Below are 21,813 nucleotides of genomic sequence, written 5' to 3' on the forward strand. Positions count from 1 at the left end.
TGCGAGCAATTCCGTACTGTTTTTTTTTTGTTTGTTCAGCGTAAGGAAATACATCGGGAAAGGTCGCGAGTTCAATTTCGATTTAAAGCTTTCGTGACTGCAAGGATTCATCTTCTTTGGTTCTTTCGGTAAAGTCACCACCGCGTAGAATGAGAATAAAATAATAAAATAACAAAATAAAATAACGCAATAAAATTCTCACGACGTTTCGGCCACAACACAAGCGGCCTTCATCAGGTGAAGGGACGAGACCTGTCTGGAGGACAGCGCTGTCGCGAGTTCGTTAAACCCCGTCGCGAGCGTCGACTCGGCCCCTTCGCAACTTTCGGCGTTGTTGACGTTCTTCTGGGATGGATGGTGGTGGGAATCCGGTTTCAAGTAAGCATCCACCCATTTTTTCGCCATATAGCATTGTGATATATAACGACTTATGGTTGGTAGCTTAGCTGATTGGAGAATATAGAGTTTATTGATAACATGAAGGTAATTTATATTTTAGTTTTTATTGGTTCACTATATAGTACTGTGAATAGCTCAGATGTGTAGTCATTTCTGTGACCAGTCACTAGCAAATCACCCAGTTATTTCAATGCTAAATTCGCCTAGTTATTTCAATGCTAAATTCTCCTGTTTTGATTTGTACTAAGTGCCTCGGTGAATGTGTATGCTCTGACTTCAACGTAACTATTTCTGTAGCAGTTACAAGCGAATGCCTTAATTTAGCTATTTCAATGCTAAATTCTATGCTAATTCCTTTTAACAATGGGTGCCTCTGCGGATGTGTATGCTTTAACTTTTAACATAGCTATTTCTGTGACCAGTCACAAGCTAATCATTCAGCCATTTCAATGCTAAATTTTATGCTAATTCCTTCGTCAAGGCTCTTTGTTCCTCTCACACAGCTTAAAAGCCGTGATCTGAACGTGGCTCTCTCACTCCAGCGCTGTCCTACCAGACAGTCTCGCTCCCTTCACCTGATGAAGGCCGCTTGTGTTGTGGCCGAAACGTCGTGAGAATATTATTGTGTTATTTTATTTTATCAATTTATTATTTTATTCTCATTCTACGTGACTTTACCGAAAGAACCAAAGAAGATGAATCATTGCAGTCACGAAAGCTTTAAATCGAAATATAAACAACATCTACATTAACATCCAGTAATAGTAGGCTTCTTTAATAACGAGGAATAACAACATGAACAATAAACATCTACATTAACATCCAGTAGTCGTTGTTTTTGGGTGATGAATGTCATTAAACCCGCCACCACCCGGCATGGCCAACCAGTAAGGGTTTAGAAAGTTAGCAAAATGTGGCATGAGTTTAGGACTCACAGCTTGGATGTTGGAGAGGAACTCATTTTGTATACTGACGCAACCTTACGAATTGGCAGTGTCAGGCGGTGGCGGTGTTTAACGACTACAATACTATACACTACACTATACACTACACTACTATACACTACACTACTATACACTACTATACACTATACTACTGTAGTGGGTTCCAGGACACGGAGACGGCAGAATAGAAGCAGCACTATTTATTTAAACCTTAACAAGGGTTACACTAGAAGGGGTAGCGGCCCCTCCACCCGTATAACTCAGGAACACACCCCAGGCTCTCTAGCCTAAGCTCTAGGCTCCCAGTTCCTCCTGGTAGGGCTCTAAGGGAGGCTATCAGATCCAGCCCTGGTTAGGCACAGATCTCGGCACCCCGCCGACCAGACCGGCCCTTAGAAGGACTCTGACTCTGGGGCTCTGGGGCCGCACCACTGGCTTGCTGTGCCGGCCCTGAAAAGGGCAACGGTCACAGGAGTTCCAGGGTCTCACCTAGCTGGCCTTTCTTCACTGGTTGCTTCAGCCTCGGGCCCCACACTCTGCCCCGAGCTCCCTGGCTCCCCGCACTTTATGCCCACTGGAGCCTTAGTGGACGTTGTAGCCACCAAGGTGTGGGTGAACCACACCTTCCCGTGCCATGTGTTTATTCCCCATAGCACCCCTACACTTGTATATGTGAATGGCCTCATGAACGAATCTCTCATGGTAGCCGGTTGGTTTGCAAAGAACCTCCGTCTTGGAGAAGTCAATGTCATGTGAGCCCACTGAATTATAACAGTGATCTGCCACGGCAGAGGAGTTCGTCCTACCGTGTTTCAAGTCTGCTTTATGTTCACGGATGCGGTCCGAGATATGTCGTTTGGTTTCTCCAATGTAGCTACTACCACAGAGGCACTTTAGTTTGTAAACGCCTGGGTACTGTATGTCTGGAACAGCATCTTTTACAGATGGAACTAGATCACGGATTTTATGTATTGTGTTGAATCGGACCTGGATCTTGTGTTTATTCAGGATTTTGGAGATCTTTTTAGTGACCCCTGCAATGTAGGGTAAGGTGATGGTTTTGAGTGGCTCCACAAGAGAATCCTTCTTCATGACTGGAGTGATGGCTTTGCGGATTGTGTAGTCGGAGTAACCATTAGCCCTGAGAGCCTGGTGTACGTGCTTGAGTTCACTGGTAATGTGTTCCTGGTCAGAAATGCATTGGGCTCTATGGTATAGAGTCTTGATGAGGGAGTTCTTCTGGGATGGATGGTGGTGGGAATCCGGTTTCAAGTAAGCATCTGTATGGGTGGCTTTCCTGTAGACAGAGTGGCTCATTGAACCATCATGTCTCCTTTTAATTAAGACATCCAAAAAGGGTAGTTTGCCATCTTTTTCGACCTCCATGGTAAATCTGATGGCTGAGTGTATGGAATTGATGTGGTCGCGGAATTGGTCTAGAGCAGGCTGGCCATGTGGCCAGATGACAAAGGTGACATCCACGTACCTCTTCCATAAGGTTGGGCATAGAGTGGCAGTCTGGATGGTGTCAGTTTCAAATGTTTCCATGAATACGTTGGCTACAACCGGAGATAGGGGGGAGCCCATTGGGGTGCCCTCAGTTTGTTTGTAGAAAGTTCCATTCCAGGTGAAGTGTGTGTTGGTTAAGCAATGTCTCACCAAGGGGGGTACATCAGTGTGCAGTCCTTGATGAACCAGGTCTTCAATGATAGCGATGGTGTCAGGTACCGGGACTTTGGTGAACAAGGACACCACATCAAAACTGACAAGCAGGTCGTCTGGGGACAGGGAAATGCCTTTGATTGTCGATACCAGGTGAGTAGAATTTAGTACCGCAGAGGTGGTTTTTCCAGTGAAAGGTCGCAGTATATCAGCAAGAAAACGTGCCAGTTTATTATTATTTTATTCTCATTCTACGTGACTTTACCGAAAGAACCAAAGAAGATGAATCCTTGCAGTCACGAAAGCTTTAAATCGAAATTTAACCGCCTCTACGGGGAGGGATTTCACACATCCTTAAGATCATTCAACAGACTCCGGGATAAGAAGGCTCAACTAATCGAGTCTCTCACCTTTCTGAAGAGATGCCGCGATTCTAAGGTAATACCAACCGCATTTACACTAACCTCTGCTGTTGCAACTTCTCTCAATGCAAAACGAATTCTAGCTAGAACTAGCTTCGCTCTTATCTCGGAAAAAATCAGACTTACACGCACCGAACTCGATCAGTTAGACAAGACACTCTACAAATCACACTTAACATTAACAGCAACAATTTCTACATCGGATTGGGAACATGTAGACAATATGACTACCTCTTCGGCTGCCACTATGTCGACCAAATGTAGGGACAATTTGATTTCCAAATTCAATCACCTCTCCAACAAAAAATCGGACCCACACACCGAAAAGATAGACGTCAACAAAGTCGTAATTAATCGCAGTAACAGTTCCATTTCTGATGGTCTGAAATCCGTTTTAGCTAAAGGTCTAAACTTTGCTGTCACACCGAGACACCGGTTAATGATATCATTGCCCATGTCGACGTTGCACTCAAGGGCTTGAGTCCCATCGCTGCAGACGTAGCAAGATCTGAAATCGCTGCAACCCTCAAAAACGCTAAGTTGCCACCCAGCAACTGCTGCGCCGCTCGACCAGGGGGGGCTGCAGCCGTGCGGTGACCATGTGGTGGTCAGAGAAACCCGTCGGGACCACCCGACTCTTGCCGAGCAGGTTGGCCCCGTCCGGGCTGATGCAGAGGCGGTCGAGCCTCGCGAGGCTGATCCGCCCCTGAGCGCCGCACCTGCACCACATGTATTGGCGCTGCGCGGGATGTTGGAGGCGCCACGCATCAAGCAACCGCTGTCTGTTCACGATTTCGGCCAGTGCCCTCGCGGCCTCCGGGTGGGGTTCAACGCCGTTGCGGTCGAGGGCCGGGTTTAGGGTCCATACTTCACCACGCTGGTCAGTGTGGGATGGTAAACGGGGGAAGTCCCAGGGACGATGAATAAATATGTAACTCTCCACTGATGTGAGTCACGGCTGCGAATTCAACTCAGATTGCTGGGTTCATGTGTATGTTCATCATCATTTTCATCAGCCATAATCCACTCCCAAAACCGTTGGCATCTCTCATGGTCCTGGGATGTAGCGATCCATTTAGCACCGCGTAAGAACAGGACGCCTTCTTGATTCGATAATTACTCGATACAAGACGTACACAAGCTGAAGAATCAGACTGGCGAACGAGAGGCACAATTGAAATAAATACATCGTGACACGGTTGGCATAGATGAGGTGAGAAGGAAAGGAGAGCACCCCATACCTCTGAAGAGTGGCATAACCTTTCCTATCATAGGGGCACAGCTGACAGTAATTCTAGAGGAATGGGATTATATTATTGCTGTCTCTGAGAATCGCACATCGTGTTTGATCGCTCTCATCGGATAGGGCGACCTGAAAAACTGGCGGTGTACTTTCTCACTCTCGCTTGTGTACAATTACGGGTTACCAGAGCACAGAATGCAAGCTCACATTCACTCGGGTAAGATGGGCTGCAAGCACAGTGGCCAGATGTTAACTACCTCGCCTGGTATACAGGAGGTCGTTGGTTCGATCTCGACCCTGACGCCTGCTGCTGTATATTTGGATGTTCCCCCATTGATCGTGTGGCTTTTTCTCCGAGTCCTCCGGTTTTTCCCTCCCCATTCAGAAGCATGCGTTTGGAGTATTTGGCTGCTAGAAATTTTCACACGATAAGCCACTTCGTTGAGCTATCATTTGTGGCTAGGTCACTTCTAAAAAAAAGAGCTTCATAGCTCAGTGGGCCCTGGTAAAATAAAAAATAGTTTTAATTTAGTATGAGAGCGCAACATTCTCGTCGGTAATGGCATAAGACAGGAGGCGGCAGTGTATACGTGGTGCATCTGCGTTCGAGGCTTAGCCAATTTTCACAGCCTCAGATCAATCCACTGCTGGATGATGCCTTTCCCCATATTATATGGGTCGCTTGACCATACTGCACCACACTGGTCAATGCGGTTTGTTTGAAGGGGTCCAGATATCACTTCCAATTCATGTTATAGTCATTCCCTGTAATCGAACTTACAGTGAGGGAAAAAAGTATTTGATCCCCTGCTGATTTTGTACGTTTGCCCACTGACAAAGAAATGATCAGTCTATAATTTTCATGGTAGGTTTATTTGAACAGTGAGAGACAGAATAACAGCAACAAGAATCCAGAAAAACGCATTTCAAAAAGGTTATAAATTGATTTGCATTTTAATGAGGGAAATAAGTATTTGACCCCTCTGCAAAACATGACTTAGTACTTGGTGGCAAAACCCAGGAGTGTCCCACTTTTGTAGAGGAAACCTTTACAGCAAAATCATCAAACACCCACCACCCCCACCCCACTACCGTTCCCAAAGTCCGCCGAGTGGAAGGTCATGGCAACGCAAGAAAGTCCACTGATCTTTCACGAGGCCAGGACTCCCCACGCCCGTGTCTGAGGGTTCTAAGGTCAACTGTAGTTTAGATTAACAAAAATATCTGAATGCAACCGCAACTCACAAAATAACAAAATTAACCCAGAATGCACCAAATCTCGTCAGATCTTTGAAGCTCAGCCGGGGAAGAGCCTGGGTTTAGTGCTTAATTTGAAGACTGTCTGGGAAAAGCAGACGTTTCAGGCCTTGCGCTGCAAGTTGGCCAACAGATGTCTGTGTACGGTGATGCTTTTTATATTCTTGGTTATTTTGGTAAAGTCACGTAGAAGGGAAACAATAAAATAAAAATATAAAACATCTATGCAGTTGTCGAGTGTTACCCCCCCCCCCCCCCCACCACCTTTCGTATGCACAGGTAATCTCCGAGTTACTCCGGTTTCCTCTCACGAGCCAAACAAGCTACAAAGGAATTGGTCGAACATCTGAACGCTGGAACTTCATGAATACAAAATCTCAGAAACAGTCAGGATTTCCTGAGTAAATGAACGGGAAAAAAATACTCTGACAGTATTATTATTATCACCCACGGATGCGCATGTGAGCGGGGCTTAATTTCAACCACGTCCCACACACGGCACACCACGTCCAGTACGCACGTCTCGCACTACGGCCGTGGCTACACAAAAAAAATCACGTGTGCCTCCTCCGGTCTACCAGCGACCCGGAAAATATTCCATGAGAAATGTAAGGCCTCCTCGTGTGCGGGCGCGCCACGCGTGAAGACTGAATGGACTTTGGGGGGCTCTGGTCCTCTGGTTGTACGTGGAATGTACGGGGGGTGTGGTGGTTGGCCCAACTGGATGCGGACCGCTATAAATTCCGTGCACTGCACAAACCCCCGGAATAAAACCACGGCCTTTGCCGGACCACTGGGGGCAACCAGCGAGCTAAAAAGAGGTCAGAGTTGGAAAAGGTCCACCCCCCCCTCCCCCTTCTTTCTCTCCCCCTCACTTGTGAAAATGACTGAACAATTTGTTCGATTACAATGCCATTGTTTCGAAGAGATCAAACGGATTATCTTTCGTCTTGGCTACACAGCCGTACGTGTGCGTGTATACATCCCCCGTTTGTCAATCCACTGCTGGATAAGGGCTCACGCCACCCAGCAGTCGGTAGTGAGGGGTTATCTGACCACACGTCAGTGTGTCTTGATAAAGCTCAGGGGGAGTACAGACACAAAATGGATTTAGCTGCACTGCCCGGAACGCCCACTACTACTGCACCTGTGTTTTGTGCAAGGTGGTCGCCCATCCGAGCAGTATCCAGGCTCAAAACCTGCTCAGACGAGATAGGTGCGCGGTTAGGCCGCAGGCCAATAGGGGTCGCATGCAGACACTTCTAGAACACAAATCGCATGTCATTGTGGTTTGCGTTGACAACACTGCACGTCGGCGTCACGAGCGACTAGTCGCCATGCTGTGGACCCTGGGCAATAATCATTGGCAAATAAAAACAGATAAGTAGCTGGATATAAGCACACCTGCTATAAGCACAGTTCTTATATGGCAACACATTCTTACGTTACACTGGTGGCCTTGCTCTGTAAAGGGTGTGCTTATATCCAGATTCTACTGCAACTGGCGGGCGTGTTAGGAAAACTTGATAACCCACACAAGCAGCACACCTTCGTGAGAGGTAGGGCTTTGTAAAAGAGAGTAAGGGGATGGAAGAGATGATGCGAGCGAATGTTTTAAGGCCACTGTGCGGAACATCTGTACGGGGAAAGTTGTATTGTCAAGCGCTTCAAAGAAGTCACACGTGGGGTTAGAGAGAAGAATAATAAGTGTGGGTTACCAGGTTATTCTGGGACACCCCTCGATTGTGGTGCAATTGCTAGAGACCCTACGACAGCACCGTCACATTTGATCATCAACCGCAACTAAATCATTATTAACATCTAAAGATTCCAGTAATAATAAGCGACTTAACATCACCATTCCTGCCTCCCCAATCTAATTACAGTGGCGAGTAAGTTCACCGAGCGAGCAATGTCAATTATAATGATGTTCTAAAGCGTTTGGAGAGCTTAAAATTTAAAGAACGAGAGCGGAGTCTCGACATTTACGACTTGGAAAAATTGAAAAACCGCCATTTTAATGACAGGCCCCTCAAATGTAAGACCAAAACATTTTAGACTTGGGCGTCTTATTTTTTCACAAACTCAGACTTAATCAAGTTTGCATCTGGAGATGCTGAAGGGTGACACATTCCAAACATGACATCAGATTTTAAAATCCGCAAACTGCGATTTGCCCTCTTAAAAATTCCGTGGGCTAAAACTTGTGTGTGTGTTTGTCGTTTGCAAGCTTGGGTCCTGCGAAAGTATTGTCTGGAAGTGTTGAAGGATGTCAAATCCAAACATGACAGAATTAAAAAAATTCGGCATCCGCATTGTTGCTTAATTTCAGCCTAAGCCTGTTCAGGTTTGCGTGTGTACGTATAGACGGTGCTTTGAAGGGGGTTGGCATTCGAAACATGTCGCGTTTTTCAATAACTGAATTTTCGGATTTCTTTTTGTAAGTGCGTGGCACACAGGGTGGTGCGCTGCTATGCAGGATTTTCAAATGGATACGCGCGACATTGACAGCATAATTGGAAATCACATCGACAAGCGCCATAGGGAATATCTTCAATAACATTCATTTATATTTTTATTTTTTCGATTTTTATATTTTACGTGCCGAAAGTTGTTTTTGCGCCAATTTTTATTTTGCTTCTCACCTGCGCCGAAAAAAAATACACTTAACGTGAAATATATTCGGGGAGGGGGGCGGGGGGGGGCAGGAAACTAAAACAACACGACACAATAGTTCAAAGCTAGGCACACGTTGCACGCTGCACTGAAACTCTGTGTGAACTACATGTGAACTACATGTGAACTACATGTCAACTGTGAACGCCGTTTTGTCAACAGCGCTGGATGCAGCAACAATACGTTCCTAACGCACGAGCAGCTATGGCAGGGAGCAATGTTGGGATTAACCACAGGTTGTCGCCCCAGGAGGTAGCCGTGCAGAGGAACGCAAGCATCGTTTCCGAAGGATAGCTCTCCGCAGCTGGGCCGCTCGCGTCTCTCCTGTTTTGTTAAAAAATAAAGGCACTTTTGAAGGCGTAAAACTGGCTACATGCGTTACGCCAGTACTATCCTGTGCGCGCAGGTTATGCATGTAGGTAAATATTAGGCATGTACGAATAAGACTACCCCCCCCCACCACCCAGCAGTTCGACGTATCGTCATCACTCGGGCGCTTCGATAGATTCAAGATTAAACAATTTGGTTTTAATTACCAAATGTGGTGAACGCGGCACCTCGAGTGCCTGCGGTGGATTAGGTGACCGGATCAATTAGGTGGATTGCACGGATGGAATGCAAGTGGTTTCCCAGTAAAAGTGGAACATCTGGACCAGCGCAAGGGGTGAACATTCGGCCAACGTTGGCCAAACGGTTTACTGGGCGATTGTAACGTTCACTATTTGCCACACGTGTTGCGAGCATACGGAATCGCCGTCGATCAAGGATTCTGATCCGCTGCGTCGTTACTACGACCGATAAAAACACCGGTCCTGCAGTGGGTCACCATCGATGATGAAACTCGCATTTGTATTGTTTCACACTTTTTTTCGTTCTCGTCTCTACGGTTTTCGTTCACTCAACTTGGCCCGACTGTGATGCGTACCGTGTCGCTCGGACATCGTTTGCATCACTTGTAAATGACAAATTCCCAAATGCACGATTAGATGCGAACGTTTGTGGGTGTAGGAATCGTTTGTTTACGGTCTATGCATCGCTACACGCCTAGTATTTGTGTATGCACACCCATACTTGTGTGTACAGATACGCTTATGCATGTAAAATACTATGGGCGATTTTCTGATTTTAAAAAAATTACTTGCTTGCATTTGTAACAACAATTATGGATCTTCTTATGGATTTTTGACCACTTACACGATGTCCTAATTTTTATGCGTTTTTGGGGTTTTAACAAGTGATGTCACGTGGCAATTACCTCCTGTCAAGTGACACCACTCTTGGCGTGAAGGTGATGCCACCTGTTTGTGACATCACTTTTTCAGATCAATATAAAGAATATTTATTTATTTTGTCCCAAATTTTACATCTCAGCCTGGACTGCAAGATTTTTCAGATTAATCTGAAAATCTGGAACATCCCTAATAGTAATACATATACATCATAATTCTAACAGCATGCATTTAATGTCTCAATGTACACGTTTACTGTATAAGATTGTGAATGTACCTGTTACAGGGGTGTCCACCAATCACTGAAGAAAATGGATTACAGTAGACTGCAGTCCTAGCTATGTTTATGAAATCACATAACCCATTCACACTTGGTAATGTGAAGATTTCATTATCTGTGTCTCATGCCCTCCTCTCGACCGCCACATGTCGACCATCGCGTTGACACGCATCATATCGAGATTTAAAAGTCCCAGGTGTTTGCCAACATCACGTGCTTTTCTCGTGTGCTGCTATCGGCGACCACTCTAGAAAGATGGATGACCAACGGATGCAGTTATTTAGGAATTGGTGATTTTGCACAATGACCAAGGCGGAGACATTTTTGTGCGCTCGGCACGCGCCTCTGTGTGTGCTGCCGACACGGATTCGCTCGAGGTTTTCGCAAACGTTAAATGCAAGCACGGCAAGGATGATTTTTGCTGCCAATATTTCAGCCAGGGGGACACGTTAAAGATCCCTTGGCGTAGTTCGCAAGAGTGGGACCACTGTGCGCTGGCGTCAGGGTCCACGTTTGGCGAAAATTACACCGCAAATTATCTCGATTGGATACATGGTGTTCATCACTCTCCCTACTGCCCATCCGAATGCCCCAGGTCAGTCTTCACATGAGACCATCCTGGTCTCTTGGGTTCTCACCTGCATGAACATAGCAAACTTGAAACTTGAACCGCACAGTTCAATTAGATGTATAATTACGATTATTTAATTATGGGTACATTCAAGGACAACACACCCTGTACAGGACAATGTGCTATACATACGAATATAATTATATGGGCCTAAGTAAGCAATGTCAATGTACGCCCCATAAAAACATATACCCATGCATGTGTTGCGTACACATACATGGGTATATGTTTGTACGTGTATTTACAGATGTATATATCTGCAAACATGCTCCTACGTTTATTATTAGTGCACTTACATGTATATATCTGTACATATGAATGCATGTGTCTATGTATGAATGTACACATGCATACATGCATGTATACATACATGCATGCATACACACATGACCTATGGGAAAAAATGTATGTGTATGGAAATACGTATACGTGTCAATGTACGCGCCATACAGACATATACCCATGCATGTGTTGCGTACACATACATGGGTATATGTTTGTAAATGTATTTACAAATGTATAGATCTGCCAACAAGTTCCTATGTAAATTATTAGTGGACTTATATATTTATATCTGTACATATGAATGCATGTGTGTAGGTATGAATGTACACATGCATGTATACATCCATGCATACACACGTAACCTATGGAAAGCAAATGTACATGTGTATGGAAATATGTATAAATCCGTGTATGTACATATGCAACAAGGCAGTGGGTGACCAGTGCCTCCAGGTTGAGGAAACAACAGCTTCCACTTCAGGTTTGTTCAACCTCCGGTGACGTGAGATTGAGAGGCACGCGTACAGGCCTCGTGTCAATCCACTGCTGTATGAGGACGACCCCCACCCCACGTCGTGCTGCTCCGTTGGGGTCACGTGACCACAATTCACCGTGCCGGTCAGTGCGGGTTAAAGGCGGCCAAGAATGGACACGGGAGCATAGAAGCACAATACGACAATGGATTTTGTCTGTGACGGCCCTGTGCTTTCCCCGCCCGTCACTTGGCGCGTACAGGTGGATTCATTGAGAACTGGAACGTGAAAAAAAAGTCTGATGATGATGATGAAGAAGCTCCTTTGCTAGGGACCAATTATACGGAGCAGTTTATCCCGGGAAGATATGTGCCCCTGTCCGGTTGGAGAAAGCGCCGATGTAACTGCCGCTCCGAATCTTATTCGTGCCTTCATCGTGCTCGTTGATTAATCATGGAGGGACCCCTCTCTGTGGACTCCACAAATCTCCCACCTTCCTAAGTGCAAGTGATCGTCCAACCTTCAAACTTGCACCCATCAATGAGAACGCATCAACCCGGTACTCGGATCCCTCCACTGTGCTTTCAATCTAATTCCGACTCAACCGCAAGATGGAGGATCTTGAAGACGCCTTCAATGTCTTCAAGATCTTCCATGGGCTCTCAACGCTCCTACCTCTCCCCCCCCCTCTAATCGCCTATATTATCTGCACACTGGCAACTAAGATCTCCCATCTTACTACCCCCTGTTCAAGTCCAGCCCAAAATCTTTCCTCGTCCTTCTTGTCTACGATCGTCTCAAGTCTCCGAAATGTTTCAAAGAAGAAAATGAATAAATACTTTCCTGTTTTGGGGCGATTCCCAGCGATGCGGATTTAGACGGTCTCTCAATGCGCTTGGATCGTATTGCCGATGAAGCCAATGCCGTCGCATTCCAGTTACTCAACGGATCCACCGGACGCGCGCGCCATCGCCCGAGACTGGAAAACCCGAGGTGGCACTTGTGGCCTCCTCAACCTGAAGCCACGAAAAACCTCTCCTATGCATTAAGTGCCTGGCATGAGCAATTCACATTTTTCAGATTCCGTATTCAAAGATCGCACGTTGTCCAAAACCAACGGCGCCACGTTCAAGTTGAAACCGGTTCCTTGCGAAGCATCGGGAGGTACCGGTGGGGCGAGTGGGAGGACGTGTCTCACGGTGGGCCCCCCCCCACCCCAAACTCCCCCTTCTCTCTCCTCGCCGTCCGTCTCGATCTCCACCGCGGTTCTAGTTTCTGTACCGTGCCGCAACATCGGACCACAGCCTCTGCATGTCCTCCAGGCCCCTCGTCCAGAGCTCGCGTAGCTTCACCCAGCCGGTGCGCGCCGTTATCAGCAGGTAGTAGGCGTTGTGCGGGTATCGCAGGATCGTGTAGCGGGCCATGACCAGCGACTGGCAGAACCTGCGGGGAAAAGTAGACCATGTTGTTGTTGCCGTTGCTGTCGTGACGGTTAATATCGTTTGTTATTCAAGAGGGTTTTTGCTGCCGACTTGTTGATCAGCTGGGATTTTAGCGTCCCCACCTCCGCTTTCACCTGCACGCCACCAGGAAGTAAACGGCCCTCCTCTCGTCCTCGGTGAGGGCCTGCACGCTCTCGTAGCCGGCCAGGACGTGACCCCCGGCCTCCATCGCCTCTCCGCTCTCCACCATCATGTACATGATGGCCATGGCCAGGTCGTACACGTGGTAGCCGAACATCATCGAGTTGAGGTCCACAACGCCGGAGATGCGGTGCCGCGGCGCTCCCTCCGCCGACTTGGGCCCCTGCTGCTGCTGCTGCTGCTCGCTTCCCGCGGCCACCTCCTGCACCAGGATGTTGTCGTCATTGAAGTCACCGTGGATTATGCCTGCGGCGAGGGGAAAACATCGAATTTGATTTCGTCCGTTGTGTTTTATTGTTGACCGTCCTCCCCTCGTCGCCGTCGTCATCGTTCGTGCCCGTGCCGTTTTTATTCCGGCCGCACGATTGGTGTTGCGCAAGCCGCGTGTGCGAGTCTAAGAACGGCCCCCGCAGAGTCTCAGTGAATCACCGACTTCTTCTCCTGCCTTCAAAGGCACAGAATTACAATAACCCACCAGCGTCGTACAACCCTGCACGGGGGCGAGATATGGAGCGGTGTGTAGTGGTTTGCACACCGCATCACGAGCCCTTGATTCCCGGCCATGGAGAACATCACTGATATCTGAACCAGTCCTGGGATCCTACCTACCTCCTCACCGACCAGCATGGTGAAGGAGGCAAAACAACCCCCATGACCCGACACAGCCTGGGAATGCCTTCGTCCAGATAGTGCATTGACAAAGGGCTGTACATTATTATTATGAGTATATGTGTAACAAAAACTGTTGAACACAATTTAGCATCCATTGAAAAATGATTTGGTAGAAATTACAATTATGATTTATATACAGTAGCGTCTGAATGTAATAACCCTGTCATTTGATTTCACCTGTGATCAGTGTCTGTGCGAGTGTCCCCCATTACATGCATGCCTTGTAATGCATCTGTGTATGCTGGGTAAAAGTAATCACGTGAAGCACATTGCAAAGAAAATGCTTGCCACAAATGAATCACAATACCTTGCTGATCTCGTCAAGCAGCATAAACCATCACGCGAATTCGGGTGATCCTCGCAGCGGCTTTTGGCTAACCATCGAACAAACAAAGACGGTCACCGCATCGCGCGCTTTCAGATGCACTTCTGCGGCCGTCTGAAAAGCTCTTATTTCCGATATTAGGAAGGCACTGGAGCTATGCACTTTTAAACCTAGATTGAACACTAATTTATTTTTTAACTGATTTTTTGTGTTTAGTTTGTTGTCCTTCCCCCGCACCTCCGATTAGCACGGTTGGCTATGTACGGTGCGAAAGAAGTTCAACGTACACATGTACGCGGCACCCGTCGTGGCTTCAAGGCCTCGTCGGTGGCCTGAAGCGCCCCTCGCCCCCTGAGGCATGGAGCTACGTCCCGGGTGAAGCTGCGAGGCGAGCGTACATCTGGTAAACTTGTGCAGGTTGGGTTGGATCTCCTCGCGGAACTTGGCGATGACCTCCCTGACCAGACCCTGGTTGGGGTCGCCGTCCAGAGTGAAGAGGTAGGACTCGAGCAGGTGGGTGTTTGACAGGTTCCAGATGAAATCGTCTCGTTGCAGGGAGTGCAGGAACGGGTGCTCAAACTATGCAGATGTTTAAAAACGAAGGCGGTAAGATGACAAAAAATGCAATACGAGATTAACATCGCATTGGCCAGTTGAGTACACATGTAAGTTAAACGCAGCAAAACGTCAAGCTAGCAAAGGATAGTCTTCGTTTCAGAAAAGATGTTCTCCTTGACTTATTATTTTCTCTTTGTTTTTTTTCGGTAAAGTCACGTAGGTAAAACTATAAAATAAAAGAATAAATGAAAAAACTACATTTTTTTTCATTCTATCATTTTATATTTTTACCTACGTGACTTTACCGAAAAAACCAAAGAGTATGAATCCTTGCAGTCATGAAAGCTAAAAATCTAGACTTATTATGCAGCTGAGGGTGAGGCTGCCCAAGTCCTGCGTGCGGCTGGCAAATGTTTGATTGGTATTTGTGAATAACAGGACACTTGAATGGATCTGAGAAGTAGTTTTGTGAGATCACCTTCTGCGGGCCATTCTCTAACCAGAGGTGATGCACAGAATGAGATGTTTTTTTCCATCTCATGACATGGCACCAATTAGCACAACTCATACAGCCCTTATCAAGGCACTGCCGTATTCAGTGTTGGTCATGTAGGGTGTTTGACCATACTTCGCCAAACTGGTCAGTGTAGGTTGGTGAAGGATAGAGGACAAAGGGGGGGTGGGGGGGGGCAGGACTGGTTCAGATATCACTTGCCACGAATGTTAGCCGTGGCCGGAAATAAAACTCAGGTGGCCGGGTTCGTAGCGCAGTGTGCTCACAACTGCGCCACCGCTCCACCCCGACGCTTGGAATAAAATTTGGGGGGGGGGCAGACAACAAAAATACGTTGCTTGAAAACCAGCTATTCGATCACTTGGAAGGACTCTCACGTTGCTAATTATGAACAGCTGCGTACGTTCCGAGCGAGTGGGCTCGTTACGTCACATTACACTTGCATACCGAGAGAAAAGGCTCGCCGAGACTTAAGACTTTTTTTTTAAGATTGTCGCAGTAAGGGGTTGGGGAAACTATCACTCCGCATTTCCCAATGAAGTAATTTGCGAGTTATTTCTTTTTTGCCTTTTTACTTTGGCGAATATTCTCATATTCTTGTTTCTTTCGGTAAAGTCACGTAGAAGGGAAACAATAAAATAATACAAATATAAAACAATACATTTTTCACGACATTTCGACTGCAACACAAGCAATCATCATCAGGTGTGAAAACCACAACAATATTTTTTTTTTCAAATTTCCTTGTTGTGGTTTTCACACCTCATGACGATTGCTTGTGTTGCAGTCGAAACGTCGTGAGAATTTCATTGATTTATATTTTTTTATTATTTTATTGTTTCCCTTCTACGTGGTGGTGACTTTACCGAAAGCAACAAGAATATGAATCCCTGCAGTCTCATGTCACATGTCAAGAGGCGCTCGTGCGCTCGTACCTGCTGCAGGGCTTGGTGGATGCTCGCTGCCAGCTTGCCCACCTGGTAGTACAGGCTGCCATCCGCCAGCACCCTGGGCAGCGGCACGCCGGGCAGGTACGTGAGCAGCCGCACGTTGAACTCCTTCTCTCCTTCGCCGCAGTCTGAGAATTCACAGCAGGAGTCGCCACCGAGGTCAAGAGGTCACCACGGTTAGTGAAATCTCACCGTCGCTTCCTTTTGCTGGAACATAAAAAGCTGTTCGGAAGCTGATATCGGAACCTCCAAGGTCTGGCCAAAGTGTCAACTCACCACTTTGCACCCTGTGTTCATTACCCACGTGCTATACTACACAGGGTCTCTGATGAATTGCTCAACTGATAGCCAAGGCTACTATTTTGTTTAGGAAATTAAGCGACAATTTGCTGCTCAGTATTAAATGGTTAATAACAATAATGAATGTGCTAAGTCTGATATATAACGCACATAAAATTCGTGTAGTCTTTAAAACGCCAATCTCTCAAGCAACTTGAATCGAGTATTTGTTCCCCCCCCCCAAAAATAGTAAATTGGAGTGATTTTTTCCTCATGACTTTCTTTCACGGTACTATTAACGCAGAAATTAATAACACGAACGCATTCCGAAATTCGCATTCCTATATGGCCTTGTTGTCTAAACCGCTGTAGCTAAATAAAGCATTTGAGAGGAATAATACCTCACCACACCCATGCGTAAGGCATCCGCCAAAGTTGCAACGTGGCACGCAACCCTCACGCCTTAGCGCACGCTGGCCGGAACCGGGGGCAATTCGCCCAGGTTCGGGCCAGAATGGATACGTCAGCACACGAGTCTAGCTGAATTCCCTGGGTTCAGCTTGAGCAAATTACTTAGGAGCAGGGTGAATGGGGGCCCCATCTGCATCAGGAGGCGACTTTTATCGCTCGTTCCATCACGTAAATATAAGGGTCAGCGGCATTCCGTGATCTTCGCATTCCAAACACGGCGTTGGACGGCGATGTCAGCTCATGCGATGAACCCCGAGCCTGGGTTTAAAGGAGCGCTGCTAGCCCAGGCATTATAATCAAAATATGTACTTTTACTGGAGGAATCCGATGGGCTATGAAGCACTTTGCTTTACAAATGTTTAGCAGCCCAGTGTTGTCCCAACTACAGCCCGTGGGCCAAGCCCGAACCACCAAAATTAATTCATTCTGGTCTACAGGACAACTATCCCGCCACGCCTTACAAGAACTAATTAAGTACATGTCTCAGTCAGCAATACTCACTTGAAATTACACACGACAACCGTCGCCCCCGCGCCCTCCCCCCAACTGAAAAGTTTGACAAGACCCTCCCGATACTCAGTGAGGCTCTGCTGTGAAAACAAGTGTAACGATGATGATTACAATAATAATATTAATAGAAGTGATGCGATGCAGGAGGCCGGAGTGGGTGTGGGGGAGAGATAAGCTCTGTATCGACATGTTTGCATTTCTCTAAATCTCTCCTCTTGCGGATAGATCTTTCACCTATCTCTTCCAAATAAATATCATATTTCTGATTAAATCTCTCTCTGAATGAGTTAAATGATGGCGAATTGCCCGATGATGCTGGATGTAATTACCAGCGAAACGTCGTACTCAAATATTGTAAATGTTGTGGATTCACTCTTCATCACACCGGTGGGCTAAAGTAGTGAACTATTTTGTCTGTTGTCAACGTGACACATTTTTTACTGTTTGGCTGTGTCGGGTGGTGGAGGGTTATGACACATTTATAAATAACGCGATCTCACCCAAAAACCTTTATCATGAATAAATCTCTCTCATATCTCTACAATATATCGCTTGTGACATCTCTCTCCCGTCTATGCTTGTTCATGTAATACATGGTTTTGGTTTGACGTGTTCCCCTTGTCAGCCAATCCGGAACTCGATGCAAAGAGTTTGACGTTTGCTTCTCAGGGTCTCGTGGGAAGATAAGCAGAAACAAAAATTACGATTTAGGTTTCGTAAGTATGTTGAAATTCTTTCGCACCATACGTACGTAGCCAACCATGCTCATCGGAAGTGTGGGGAGGTGGAACACACTGTGCGGTTGGCGAATGGCGGCGTCGGTGAACTGTACAAACATTATATCTACCAACCTGCAGGTCAGTAGATGAGAAAACAGCAAGTGTGCTTCTGATCTCTCACCACAGATGTTATCGTCTCGTCCGTGTGGCTTTGCTGTGAGCAGTCATTCCAGTTTCATCCCACACACCAAACATTGTTTTTTTTTATATATATGAAGAATTTACAAAATATCACAATGTGGACCTTGGGCCAGTACCAACAAGCAGTGCATTACATCCACCAACCTCACAAAAACTAAAAAGTACGATCCTTTTACATCACTTATCGTCAGTGGAGTGAGACCCAGTATTATACCACCGCCTCATGCTCGGATATTGATCGTTGTCTTTGCAAGTATAAACCAATGCTGTGTTCGTATGATTACTATCAGCCTATGACTAAATCACCTGGAATGTGCCCTATCATAAGATCTGAAAGCTAAGCAGGTTGAGCCTGGATTAGGGCTTCTATGGGTTACAATCGTGCATTAAACAGGCATCACAGGCTGCTGCGTGGTGCTATGTTGTGGGGGCCAGAGTTCAGTTGCAGCAAAATCAATTGTACTGCACTGTACATCTATTAAACTTGATTTGTCACTTTTGTGACTGCAGGAATGACTCTTTGGTTTTTTCGGTAAAGTCACGTAGAAATAAGAAATAATAATAATAAAATTACATAATAGCATACGACGTTTCGATTGCAACGCAAGCAATCATCATCAGGCATAGAAGAGCAAAATTTAAGAGAGAGGAAACACAGAACCGCAGATATATATACAGACACCTAAGTAGAAGGGAGTTCACACAGAGACACAAAGAGAGACACAACGTACGGAGCACAGAGAGATAGGGTCTCTGTGCCGAGGCCTTAGCATGTAGGGGGAGACAAAGGGAGATGGAGACGCACATCAAGTAGAACAAGATTTAGTATTACGTACATCTCTTCTCCAATGTCTCTGCTCCCGGGACCCACGCGGGCGCAGCTCACCGATGTTCTCGAGCGACATGATCTTCCCGCTGACGTTGTCCACCACCTCCTGCATGGGGAAGCCCCTCTCCCACAGGAAACTCATCATGGCCATCTGCACCTCGAGCATCTGCGGCCGCTGGCTGTCCCGCGTGTTGGTGACCTTGAGCACGAACTGGCGACCGTCGCGCGCCAGCACACGGTAGTTCTGGTCGACGTAGCTCGCCAGCGGGCTCACCCCCGCCACGCTCACCCCGTAGAGGCGCTCCACCAGCTCCGCCGCGCGGGACTCGCTGAGGCACGGCTTCTCGTGCTCGCGGCCATCGTCCTGCGGCGCGGCTTGCATCGTCTTCAACGGACAAAACGAGGGCAATCAAAAAGCTTTTGGGTTTTGCAAGTGCACGTTGGCGTCCGCTCCATTCGTGCAGCGCAAGGCGCCTCCGATGAGCACGGTTGGCTATGTACGGTGCGAAACAAGCTCAGCGTACACACGAGGCTACACCCTGGAGGCGCTACGCTTCACGGACAGCCCACAGTAGTTGTCGCATTTACAAAATTGTGCCGACACACGTGGCATACTACTGATTTAAATTACATCTCCGAGATCTTTAGCATCCGACTGTGAAGCAGACAGTCCGCAATATTTACAGTTCATACACCCACAGCGTTAACCGGGGTGGTCGTGGGGCTCGTACCACAAACATCTGCAACGCGCTACCGCTCGGCCATGAAGTCAATCGATCGATCAGCGATCAATAAACACGTCTCTTTGCTCGCATCACATTTAATAGCAACACATTTCACCGAACAGAAAAGCACCACTTAAACATGTCAGATATAAGATTCGTAATAACAGAGAATTCTCCTTGTGTATTTCAGTGGAAATACAGCCAGTGCCTGATAAAGTAGCATTACTGTAACTGGAATTTTAACAAGAACCGTGGGTTTATGCAGCATTGGGGAGCTGCAGCTATGGCCCACCGAGTAAACACCTTGTCCCGTAAGCACAAAATCACGTGTTCAAATTCCACTGTATGTGTAATTGTGTGAATAATAATCAGGGCTTAATCTGTTACTGAATATTTTCCGGGTCGCTGGTGCGGAGTGGAGTGGGCAGCACAGCCCCGGTAGCCACGGCGATAGCGAAAGGTACACACGGGAGGTGGTGTGCCGGGTGTCAGCATATTTTTCAGAGTCGCTGACACAGGGCAGCCCTGGCCGAAATTATCTCCATACAAATGTAAAAGGCAAAGTTGTGATTATGTGTGTCTGTTCAAAATGTTTAGCGTACTTCCCGACATGCAACAAACTTGAAATTTGCCATGTGGGTCCTTTCCAGACTGTACACCACGCAAAAATTATTAAAATACACTTTTGTGTTTTATTCTGGGAGGAGGAGGGGGGGAGCTCAATAATGCACTTTTTTTGCACGGCAAGTGAGCTGTGACGTCAAATCTGTCACGTGACCCACGCATGTGGAAGCTTAACGCATTGTAGTGTAGTGGTTAGCGCACTGCGCTACGAACCCGGCAACCCGAGTTCAATTCCCGCTCACGGCCACCACCGGTGACGATTATTTCAACCGCTCCTGGGCCTCCCCTAGATCGACTCAGCCTCAAACGAGTAATTGCTGTGGTGTGTGAACATCGCCACTGGGGACACAAAGGCGGCCGGGCGTGCTGCTGTCACCCACCCCTTCGTCTGTATATATAAAAGCGAAATTTGTGAATATGTGTGTCTGTTCGAAATGTTTAGCATACTTCCCGACATGCAACAAACTTGAAATTTGCCATGTGGGTAGCTTCCAGACTGTAAACAATGCAAAAGTATAAAATATACTCTTTGGTTCTATTGGGTAAAGTCACGTAGGTGAAAATAAAATAACAAAAAATCACGACGTTTCGGCCACAACACAAGCGGCCTTCATCAGGTGAAGGGACGAGACTGTCTGGAGGACAGCGCTGGAGTGAGAGAAGCCACGCTTAGATCACGACCTTTAAGCTGTGTGAGAAGAAAAAGACCAAGTGTCTTGACAAAGGAATTAGCATATAATTTAGCATTGAAATGGCTCATTGAAATAGCTAAGTTAAAGTATACACATCCGCAGAGGTACCCCTTGACAAAGGAATTAGCATAGAATTTAGCATTGAAATAGCTGAGTGATTAGCTTGTAACTGGTCACAGAAATAGCTATGTTAAAGTCAGAGCATATTTCACGTAAACAAAACGTGCCAATTAGTTACTTCTTCAGCACACTGGTGTATTGGATAGTAAACCCAGAACATTTACCATTAGAGTATGACGTTTCACTGATTATTACAACCAGCTTCATCAGGCGATTTGCCATAATTGTGAAGAAGTATTTCTGTTTCCGTCTTTGAAGTCAACTCAGCCTTAAATGAGTACTTGGTGCAGGCTGTGAACATCGCCACTTGGGAGACAAATGCGGCCGGGCGTGGTGTTTGGCCACCCACCCCATCGTGTGCTGGGCCGGCCTTCATAGGTGTTGGCTCCCAGCCATTGCCCCGAGTCTGTTAAGGCTATACGGGGGTCTTTGTCTTTGTGTGTGTGTATGAGATGCGTGTGTGTGTATGAGATGTGTGTG

General features: G+C 46.8%; 1 protein-coding gene across 1 annotated transcript; it reads right to left on the bottom strand.

Moving 5' to 3' along the window:
* Positions 1-6,178: 6,178 nt before the first annotated feature.
* LOC142920810 (hydroxylysine kinase-like) lies at positions 6,179-19,600 on the bottom strand. The gene is made up of 4 exons (XM_076062901.1): positions 19,230-19,600; positions 16,149-16,291; positions 14,540-14,720; positions 6,179-13,390 (listed from the first exon to the last, which is right to left on the bottom strand). Exons 1-4 carry the CDS (start codon positions 19,552-19,554, stop codon positions 13,074-13,076), a joined length of 966 nt encoding a protein of 321 aa, XP_075919016.1. The 5' UTR covers positions 19,555-19,600; the 3' UTR covers positions 6,179-13,073.
* Between the last annotated feature and the right edge of the window lie 2,213 nt (positions 19,601-21,813).

The sequence above is a fragment of the Petromyzon marinus genome, unplaced genomic scaffold (assembly GCF_048934315.1).
Source record: "Petromyzon marinus isolate PM22_M1 ecotype Great Lakes invasive population unplaced genomic scaffold, UKy_Petmar_22M1.pri1.0 PM_G_Scaffold_77, whole genome shotgun sequence".
Lineage (NCBI taxonomy): Eukaryota > Metazoa > Chordata > Hyperoartia > Petromyzontiformes > Petromyzontidae > Petromyzon > Petromyzon marinus.